The following is a 10,880-nucleotide window of genomic DNA, read 5'->3' on the forward strand; positions in this document are numbered from 1 at the left end:
AATTTAATTTCAATTTAATGAAAATACTCCAGAAGATTTTAATTGAAATGCAGAACAAAAGCTGAAACAAAGCTTTCTGAACAACTTTACTGGCTAGTCTCATGTCATCATTCATTCTTCTTCCAGATAAAGAAGAATTTACATCACTGAACCATTTATTCCACTTTTTGCACAAAAAAGACAAACCCAACCAAAAATCCAAAACAAAAAAAGCAAGTAGCAATCCTTCCTCTCAAGTTCTTAAATCTCAGATATATTTAGTAAAGTAGTTGAGAAGCAGAATGTGGGATGTTGAAATATGGAAGTGGGTATTTTCCAGGTAGTACATGATTCCCTGAAGTTGTTGGTATCTTTTTGGAGCCAAACAATTTATTTTTCTATTTTTTAAATTGCTAACAACTTGAAGATAAAAATTATCATGAATAAAAAGAAAGTGGAGAATGCACTCAATCTGAGAGATTACTTAGTTTGTCTAAATTATCTCTACATTTGAAAATTGTAAAGTTTTGAATAGATTACCGTTAGTAGAAAGAATTTAGGTATATTGAATATAAACAATAACTTTATAATAATTTTTTAAAGTTAATTTTAGCTAATAAATACATATATACACATATACTGGTTTTCCCAAAAATGAAAGAGAGAATAGACTGGGAGATGTCAGCAGATATGGAATGGGAGATTTCATTCATTCCTAGACACACATTACAGTTGTCTAATGGATAACTTTGGGAAGCATGGTAAAAGAATTGGTCAACTCAAAACATACTTGTTCTGAACATTATGTATACTTAAATTTTCAGTGAGAAAAGGACCTGTGTGACCCAACAGACCAGTGTTGCAGCATATTCTGGAATTAGTATGTAAGTAGAATAAGGTGGTAATGGCTCAGTATAATTACCATCAAATTGCATTTAAGTTAATCAATAATTAAGTTGATGGTTATGTTCAATTTTCAGTAGCCTCTAAACATTGTAACTGGCACAACTGTGCTGTTGCAAAGACTCAAAGAATTAGGTACACAGAATCTGGAAAAACACACACACGCAAAATGCTTTGGCAGGACAAAGGAATATTTTCCTGTCTATTTGGCAATAGTTAGAAAGGACCAAAACCACAGTGAATATGTATGTAACTAAAAATATTGTAGCTTTAATTCAAACGGATACTATAACCTGCTATTGTAATCTGAACAATCCGAGTTTATCATCAATGGATTAATATGTTTATATTTTGCTTGAATATTAACATAGACAGCAAGATTGTTGATGTTTTTTATTACTATCCTGTGAAATACACTACCCTCTTTCATAACATCTTCAACCTTCTTATCCGTTGACATGATTATTTTCTTTTCTCCTGTATAATCTGGATCTTCTGGATATAACTCATCTCCTGGGGGCAGAAAAAAGTTTTAGTTATACATTGCCTACCTTATTTTTCAGCCTTTTGATGGAGTGACACTAGCAATTTTAATATTTATCAGGACGTGAAACTCAGTGGGAATGTATTTTACAATACAAAAGCAAACTGCCTCTAAATATCTTCAGATTTAAAGATACAGCCATATATTTCTGAAGTATCTGTCAGTGACGCTGCAGTGCACATTTGAGGTGTTGATTTGAATGTTCCAGTGTTCCTGATAATACTAATACGTGATTATAATCACAGCCTGGTAAGATATGAGTTTATATAATAGGCAGAGAACAAGACAAATACTTTTCCAAGTGTATAAAGATAGGGAACAGTAGGACTAAGAATAGAAACTGTTACTTTGTTCAGTTTTGTTGAAGAAAACAGTGTTTTGCCATATAAATGCATGTTACTCTTGTGCAAGAGTGCTAATATACCACAAATACAGAAGTTCTAGAGGTCAGTTGTGACCAAAAAAAGACAGGAGAAAGCATAATGAAAATCAAATAAAGAAGCAGAACATAACAAATAGTAGATGCAACTTTTCTTAAGGAGAAGGCAAGAATGTACCTGATTATGAAATGAGAGAGACTTAAGTAGGAGAAAAGGCAGGAGAAAAATTAATTAGTGCATCTTTTTACATCACTGCCCTATCACTACAATTGTGAAAACCAATGCTGCAGCTGTGCTTGATCCACTTGCCCTTACAAACAGATAACTGAAGTAAATGAGAATTCCCACTGAAAAGGACTAAATAGGAGGAGTTCTAATACATCCTTCAGATTAAAAAAAGTTGAAATGCTAGAATCTCCTTATAAATATATTTATGGCAACCATGTGAGACAATGAGATGATGAGTAAGTACAGAAATAACTATGCTGTCTGATTCAGTAGCTTGTCTCTGACAGTAGCCAATCAACTGGATCAAAGAAGGAAGCCAAACAGTAGAAAAAGCATGCAGTAACTTGACTTAAAAAAATGTTTTCCTTACAGTTATAGACTGGTTTATGTCATGTGGCTTGAGTATGTAGCAATTTCCAAGCTTTTATATATTTAAAAGAACCTTCATCTGTTTTCTTACCTGGCAATAGCTCAATGTAGCCATCTGAAGCAGTTAACATCACAGGCATCCAACGTTCACATCCCTCCAGAGCTCGATCAGAGCTGAACTTGTGTAACTCATGGAATGAAGAGAAGTTGCACAGCCTACACAGTTCATAGAACTGAGGTGGAGGAAACCATATTTCTTGAGATTTAAAGCGTTCAATGGCTTCTGGAGGTGATGACCACTGTAAGATGAAAACAAGCCTTGAAATAATAGTTTCATCAGCAGATTGAAAGTATCAGCAACTTTATGTAAAAGCCATTAGCAAGGAAGTCTTTACAGAAAAAGAGCTTGAAACACTCCAAATTTTCTAAACAACTAAAAACTATGTATAAACTATACCAAAGTAAGAACAAAAATAAATTTTTAAAAATTGAAAAAAACCATAATAGTGTCATGGTTTAACCCCAGCCAGCACCTAACCACCACATAGCTACTCACTCACTCCTCCCCCCTCCCAGTGGGATGGGGAGGAGAATTGGGGGGGGGGGGGGGGGGGGAGCAGAAAGAAAGTAAAACTTGTGGGCTGAGATAACAGTTTAATAACTAAAATAAAATATAACAATGATAAAATACAATAATTGTAATGAAAGGGAATATAACAAAAGAAAAAAAAAAAAGAAATAAAATCCAAGAAAAGACAAGTGATGCACAATGCAGTTGCTCACCACCTGCTGACCGATGCCCGAGCAGCGATCCACCCCTCTTGGCCAACTGCCCCCAGTTTATATACTGAGCATGACGTTCTATGGTATGGAATATCCCTTTGGCTAGTTTGGGTCAGCTGTCCTGGCTATGGTCCCTCCCAGCTTCTTGTGTGCCTGCTTGCTGGCAGAGCATGGGAAACTGAAAAATCCTGAACTTAAGGTAAGTGCTATGTAGCAACAGCTAAAACATCAGTGTGTTACCAACACTATTCTCACACTAAATCCAAAACACACTGTACCAGCTACTAGGAAGAAAATGAACTCTGTCCCAGCTGAAACCAGGACATAAAGCAATGTATAAAAATTACTTTTTCCTATAAAAATCAGTAAGTTTTTATTTTAGATGTAGGCATGCCAGGGTTGGAAGCTAAAACTGAGTCTGGTTTAGGGGCCTGACTAAAAGTCTACGGAAACAAGAGAAAACCTTAAACTCAACGTGAACTCAGTTAACAGAGGTTGCTACTGATGCTTCAAGAATTAAAAGTACCCCTAAACATCTGCTTCCTGTACACATTGTTTTCAGAGCATGAACACCCTGCTATTTGTGCTTAAACATTGTGGTGTTCTGCATGTTTACACTATTAGTAATCTTAATTTCATCTCGCATGGTGAATTTGATAATATAAATGTGTGCATAAACATCTGCAGTAGATTTGTGCTGTTAACACAATTATAACAAACATGAACTCTTTTGAAGATAAGATCTCAGGTATTTTTAAATTTCTGTAGCAGGATCTGTTCAAAAAATAAATACTGAAATGTCAATAATACCAAAATTGTTAGGTAAACTTTTACAGGACCGTCTGGTTTCTCATGTACTTCTAACTTGCTTTCAAACTTCTCAGAATTCTAGAAAAACTTAGACCCTAATGTATCTGACCCTGTTTCTTCATTAAGTTTTTTACTCTTTTACCCCCTCCAATTAAAAAAAGAAAGAAGTAAAAAAAAAAAAAAATCAATATAGCCTCCAAAATGGTTTTAACAATACACTATTTCAACAAGTTTGTATCTTACTTAAAATATTCCAAATAACTCTACAAAAGACAGAAATTACTAGCAGCTCTTGCAGCCCTGGAAGACCCTGTACATACCACGTGGATCTGGCCAAGCACACTGAATGTTAAGGGTGCAATGACCATACTCCATCGGTGCTGCACGAATGAACGTATAGAAAATGATTACTTTGAAAGATAACAGTAATCCAAGGTGAAAACGATCAGATGTGACGCACGTCCTACGCCATAAAACTTCACGTAAAATGACATTCCAGAAACGCCCTCTTCTGCCAGTGGTTAGTTAGTTACGGCTGCAGGTTTGATTAAAGGGGGCAGTGGCAGTTACTGATTGGAAGGAGAGATGTACGAGGGAGAGGATGACCGCGAAGATGAAAACTCCCTTCCCTTTTCTCACGTCTTAGGGAGCGTTATCGGGACGGCGGGAGCGCTATGCCTGCGTTCGACGGTTTAATCTGTACGGGAACAGGCCCGGCCGCTCCTCGGAGGCCGGGGGGTGAAGAGGAGGGAGAGCTGCGTGGGGCAGAAGCAGAGTCCCTCGTGCTTGTTGCCATCAGAGGGCGCGGCCAGGAGCGCGGCGAAGCCCGGGCACCTGCTCCTGCGCCAGCCCGGCGGCGGGGCCGGCGGCCGCTCTTACCAGGAAGGCTGTCACCTCTCGGTCGTCCTGCGAGGTGAGGGGCGGCCGCCGCTCCAGGCAGCACAGGTAGAAAGCCGTGTCGTAGCGCCGGGCGCCGCGACCAGCCCTGCCGACAGGCGTCAGCCAGTTGCTCCACTCGTGCAGCGCCCAGATATTGGGGACGCAGCCCAGGTGCCGGCACAGCTGCAAGAAGCAGGCCGGGTCCTCCTGCACCCGGCGCCGCCACTCGCTCAGCTCCGCGGCGGGGGGCAAGCGCGCCGCTGGCAGCGGGGGGGCCGGCCCGCTGCCCGCCGCCGGCCCGCGCCCCGGCACCAGCAGCAGGACGCCCGCCTCCTCGAAAGTTTCCCTGATGGCGCAGATGCGGAAGGCGACTTCGCCCGGCAGCGGCGAGCCCAGCTGCTCCCGGTCGGTGGCGAAGAGCGGGGCCCGGCAGCTGCCCGGGGGCGGCGGCCGCACGAGGCCCAGCCCGCACTGAGGCGAGGGGGGCAGCAGCCCCAGCCAGTCAGCGGAGAAATCCGCCGCCTCCACCAGGCCCCCCGGGAAGACGTGGGCGCTGGGCGCGAAGCCGCTGCGGGAGCTCCGCTGCAGCAGCAGCAGCTCATAGTCAAAGGGGCCGAGCGGGGAGCGCGGCGGCCGCGCCGGCGCGCCCGCCGCCAGCAGCAGCGTGGCCGCTTCCCTCCAGTGCCGAAGCCGCGAGTTCATCTTGAGGGGAGGAGGAGGAGGAGGAGGAGGAGGCGGCCGCGATCGGGCTGCGGGGCCGCCCGGGCACCACCGCCGCCTGGGCTCCGGGAGGAGCCACTGCAACCGTAGGCAGCGGGCGGGAAAGCCCGGGCGGCCTCGGCCGCGGCGGCGGTGGCGGTGGTCAGCGCGCACCTCCGCCGAGTGAACGCCTGGCCCGCCCAGAGACGGGGCGGGGTGGAGGCCTGTCACGAACAGTAATGCCTCAGTCCCCATCAGCCTTGAGCCGGTAAGTAGTGTCCTCGGAGGGCAAAAGCTTAAGGAAATACACAGGGTTTACAGGCACAGGCCCAATGGCTGCGAGAAACGAGGCGATGGCTTTCAATTTACTTGAAAAACTATGGCTTGGAGTAGTCTGCGCTTCCTGAGGTTTCATAGCACCGCGTGTATTTACGGCATGACAACATGTAAATGCTGAATAGCTGCCTTGGGCCCCGAAGCCTTACCAAGTACTGCTGAAGGGGCTGTAGTTACAGCCCCAGGAATCGGCACAGGGTCTGGAACCAAGGACCCTGGTCTGTCATCATAATACTGCTGCTGACCCGCCAGCTGGCCTCAGAGAAATCTCCTTATCTCAATTCCACATCAAGGCATGTTGATAACAAAAATCATTTTAGGTCTTTAATTAAACATGTCGTGCTCCAAGTTGTTTGAATTTGTTCTAGTAGACTTCAAAGGGGAGGAGTATGTAGAATTTAAATTAATTTTTATTACAGAGCTCTTCTGTTTTGAGGCTTTTAAGTACCTTGTTACCCGAAAAAAAAAGATACATTCAAGCAAGATAGCAAAACCTTGAAAAAGTCCTTTGAACAGACATTTCACTTTAGGAAACATTTTGTTTTATTTCGTTAATTTAACATTTGATTTTGATTCCTCAATCATAGACTGTTTTTTTGAATTTGTAAGGAGTTTCAGAAGAAGAAAGCTGATGGCACAGGTTGAGAAATTTTGTAAGAATGTTCTTTGCACGTAACAAGGAGAATCCTCCTCCTATTCATAATCCTTCTCTTGCTAGATTCCGTTTGGCAAATACCCACATACCTGTACGTGCCTCTGACAACTTCTCCATTTTATTTTCTATTTTTGCATGTACTTAATGCCTGTGAGATGTGGCTCACCGTTACTGAAATGATGTTTAGAGGCAATTAAACCAGTGGGATGCCGGAACACGTCAATCGACAAAACCAAAAATTCGGTCAAGGTCTACACAGACACAGCTGGGCCATAAGTTCATCCTGACGCAAGGCTGCAGTCGGCAGAGAACAGGTCAGCCAGCCAGCTGATGATAGGAAAACAGGCAGAACACCAGCTGCGGTATAGCCAGACAATATACAAGTCTGCCCTCCTTTCCTTCCTCATGACCAAATATACAAGCAAAACCAGGACATCTTCTAACTCTAGCTTCCTTTTTCATACTAATTTAATCATTATTACTCATCAGTGATTACCATCTCGGGCAATGGAAGCATAAAATCCACTAGTGTGCCTGTTTCCTAGTAGAAGGCATTTTGAACCTAAAGTCATGATGTTCACCTCATTTGTTTGCCTTTTAAACTCTTAGTATAGTTACCTATTTTACTGTGTTAAGTATACATCTTGTTAGGAATGTGCTTTGTCTAAAAGCTGCTTTACTGGTGAAATATTAATAAACTACTAAGGTTTTTCAAGATTTAACATCCATTGAGCTTGATGGCTGATCAAGAAGATTTAGGGTCCATTATGTCAGATCATTTCAGCATAAAGGCATTTTAACTAGAAAGTACTCACGTACCAATAACGAAGAGCGTCATTTTCACATCAGTTGTAATACCAGCACATATACAAAACTGTCTTACTATGGCAAAAATGCAATGTCTGATATCCCTGGAACATTATTTCAGAACATCTTTAGGAAAATCTGGTAGTAGACAATAGTGCAGATTATGTTGTTATCTTAAGTTTCTAAATGGAATGTTTTTGTATTGTTTTTTTACCTAGCACAGTTTAAAGTCTCACAAGTGCTAGTATGTAAAGCAGGAATATCCTGGAAAACAATTCCTCTGGTATCACTGGTATCCACTGGTATTAAATTTACCAGATCTAATTTCATAGGCATTCTTGCATGGGCAGTGGAAATAGAACGTGTGGCTGGCATATTCACTGCTGTTTGCAACCTCAAACACATACAGAATACCAGGACAGTTGGTAGAGAAATAGTTGTGTGTTTATAGCATTGTTCATGCCTGTTTTCAGCACCTGAAGCAGTCCTTTGGGACCAAAGACAGACAAGTGCACGTTAAGGCAAACACAATTCTCCAGTTGCTGCATTTTTCCACACAGTCCTGGGGTATGTAAGATACCTCTTCCCCCCAAGAAGGATGAGATTCCTTACCCGAGGGTCAGCATATTCACTCTATTGATGGCAATTTTGTAACTTCCTTTCAGTATTGTCTTACAAAGAGTAGTTCAATATATGTTCATGACAAAGCTGAAGTCATCTCATGCAAAATTCCAGAACCATATGAGCATATGTGTCTTTAATTGACCCAGTTATTGGGACTGGAGATGGCAGGACGTTCTAAGGATGAACACTCAGAAACTCTGAGCAAAGATCAAGGGTGCAAAGGGATGTTTACCCCCTTCCAGTTCCCTACTAAGGCAGGCAAAAGCTAAGCGCTATTAATGTGCACGTATCTGCTCTCTCAAAGCTGTAGCTAACTTGCTGGAGATGGCTCAAATGAGCATTGAAAATGTCTTAAAGCCAAACTAGATGCAAGGTTATCTATAAAGCATGATTAATTTCTTCATCTCCAGCTTAGATGAGTTCTCTCTTCAATATATTCTGCTAAAATGCAGAGATTATCTCACTTGTACTTAAACTTTGTATAGCGTTATGAGTGATTCAGAAAGAATGGAAAATCTGAGAAAATCTGTTGCTCAGGATTGCCAATCCTAAACCAAGCATACTAGTTTATTCCATTCCTGTAGCGTAAGCGTTCCAGCACAAGGGCATTCTGCATTCAGATGGGCTCCAGCATTATGCTTCAAAGGCCAGTATATAGGCTGGGAATACAGGAGACTTCAGTATGGAGAAGTCTCCCCATAGCAGGAATTGGCTAGAGATACGTGTGACACTCAGTAAGATTTAAGAGAGGGGGCTGGAGAGTCAGAGGTCCCCTCCAGATTTAAATTATTTTTTAAAAAGTATTTTTGCTAAAAAATTAAGAATTTGCTTCTTGTATGCCAGAACATACAATTGTTAACCTAATGGACCCCAAATACTTCTGTATTTCAGGTTGTTTTCAAAAACAGGTTGTTCTGTATTGAAAAATAAACCCTTCTGAAGCGATGCAAAAGTTACATCAAATGAAACACTGTTAAGATTATTGCACTGATAATAATTCTTTGTGAGATCATATTTCAGCGATGTGGAGGCTAATTCAACATTTTTCTCTCCAGTTACTGCTTATGAGAAAAGGAAAACATTAGTTTGTTTAAAGAAAAAAAGATTCAGGTCACTAGATACATTGAAATTATTCTAAAATTAGTTTTCTGGGGTATTTTTTGTGTGTGTGATTAGAATACTTTGCAATAGAACGACTTCATTCCTTTTTGTCACATCATTGCATAAATTATTTTGCACATACAGATCAGTGCAGATCACATCACTGTAATAATTAATTTCAGATGAAAAACAAGGTCCACTATCATTTCACAATTTGGCTTACATGCTATCTTGTGAGTTGGATGATTATACTAAGTCAGTTCTTGGTTTAATTTATATGCATCTGGTAAAAGCTTTGTCCCCATGCAGATGTAGTGTCTACTCTATCAAACAAATTGTTACAACCTCAAGTATCAAAAAGTAAAGAGATTTCACTGAGCATGTCTACTACGTGTTAAACTGGCTTATTTCAAAATGACATTCTAAAGCTTTTAGATTGTTTAGCTCATACAATATCAATGAATAGGTAGACTTAACAAATAATATAACAAGTAAATAGATTATTCACTGTATAGTTTTCCAAGTATTGGGTCCAAAATGTGAATAAATGTCAAATCTAGGAAATGTGGGTTTATAATTATAGCACCATTATATAGATTGACTAAAAGTAATAATAATAAAAATATAGCTACCTTTATACAAAACATTATTCCAACAAATCAAAGCAGATCAGAAAACTAGGTTACAGATAGTATTAACAACTGGAAATGTTCTACTTCCAACGGAAGCATAAAGGATTACATGTTTTATGCAAACTGAAATTACGGTTCTAATACTGCAGCTTTTAATTACACGAACAGGCTTCACACATGTAATTTCTCACTAAACTGAGTGATGGCTTATGCGAGTAATGATTCAGACCACTCCCTCTAGGACCCAGAACTCAAATGTGTATTTATATATAAAGTTACACATGCAATTAGCATATTAGATTAAGTTGCTAAGAGAGTATCATGTTTGGTGTGTCAGGTATTCCTCAGTCATTTTATATGGTATAAATAGTTAAATATTTTCTTTTGTCTTCTTTTCTCATTTCCACCTTTCTCACTTGTTTTTCCCCCACGGTTTATGCTATTTATGTATAGATTCTTCCAAGATCATACAAAGGAATTGCATTTGAATTTTTAAATAATTATTTTTTTTTTCTCAACACAATTATACCTGGCTGTATGACCTGACTTTTACTATTCTTACAAAACCCCCGTGATTTTTGAAGTAATGTTTTAGGCAATGTAGTTCCTTAATGCTGTGACACATCAATGAGTTCGACTGTGTATGTTCTTTGAACATTTGTGTGCAAGAGACAGACTTGACTGATCATAGACTTCAGTGATTAATGCATAGTGGAAAACTGACCAAAATAACAGAGCACACATTTATACTATGATTGTGACTTCCATTTCTGTGCACTTGAATTAGAACTAGCTTTTAGAGGATTTGTTAGTTTGTTTAATTTGGTGGAGATGTTATTAGTAAGTTATGTGATAAATAATGTCATGCAATGCAGTGTAAATAAAAGAGAACATACAGTTCAATCAAACAAAACAAAACAAAACAACCCCACCTGACCCCGTGGAGGCTCAAGAAGTCGATTTCTGACACTTAGGAAAACCACAGTAGATATTCTAACAAAATTACTGGAACTGAGCAATAAACATAATTGCTTTTGCTAACTAGCCTCTGTGGGTGACAGATTTTCAGACATGCTATAATTATATTTGTATTTGCCTATATGGCTTGTAGTCACATTGCTTCCAGCATGAAATGCTTGTGCTTGCCTGTG

The 10,880-nt window shown here is 40.4% G+C and overlaps 1 protein-coding gene across 2 annotated transcripts; it reads right to left on the reverse strand.

Moving 5' to 3' along the window:
• NUDT19 (nudix hydrolase 19) lies at positions 1-5,753 on the reverse strand. 2 transcript variants are annotated; one of them, XM_030025802.2, is made up of 3 exons: positions 4,876-5,745; positions 2,495-2,702; positions 1-1,395 (listed from the first exon to the last, which is right to left on the reverse strand). In XM_030025802.2, exons 1-3 carry the CDS (start codon positions 5,575-5,577, stop codon positions 1,169-1,171), a joined length of 1,137 nt encoding a protein of 378 aa, XP_029881662.2. In that variant the 5' UTR covers positions 5,578-5,745; the 3' UTR covers positions 1-1,168. The 2 variants fall into 2 exon arrangements, with proteins under 2 accessions (XP_029881662.2, XP_029881663.2); XM_030025803.2 differs by having other exon boundaries at positions 1,210-1,395; positions 2,405-2,702; positions 4,876-5,753.
• Between the last annotated feature and the right edge of the window lie 5,127 nt (positions 5,754-10,880).

The sequence above is a fragment of the Aquila chrysaetos genome, chromosome 9, assembly GCF_900496995.4.
Source record: "Aquila chrysaetos chrysaetos chromosome 9, bAquChr1.4, whole genome shotgun sequence".
In the NCBI taxonomy this organism is placed as follows: domain Eukaryota; kingdom Metazoa; phylum Chordata; class Aves; order Accipitriformes; family Accipitridae; genus Aquila; species Aquila chrysaetos.

Coding starts and splice junctions, on each gene's coding strand:
- NUDT19 (XM_030025802.2), bottom strand. CDS start 5,577: ATGAACTCGCGGCTTCGGCACTGGAGGGAAGCGGCCACGCTGCTGCTG. Junction 2,703..4,875: donor GAGAGGTGACAGCCTTCCTG/GTAAGAGCGGCC, acceptor TTCATCTTACAG/TGGTCATCACCTCCAGAAGC. Junction 1,396..2,494: donor CTACATTGAGCTATTGCCAG/GTAAGAAAACAG, acceptor TTCTGCCCCCAG/GAGATGAGTTATATCCAGAA.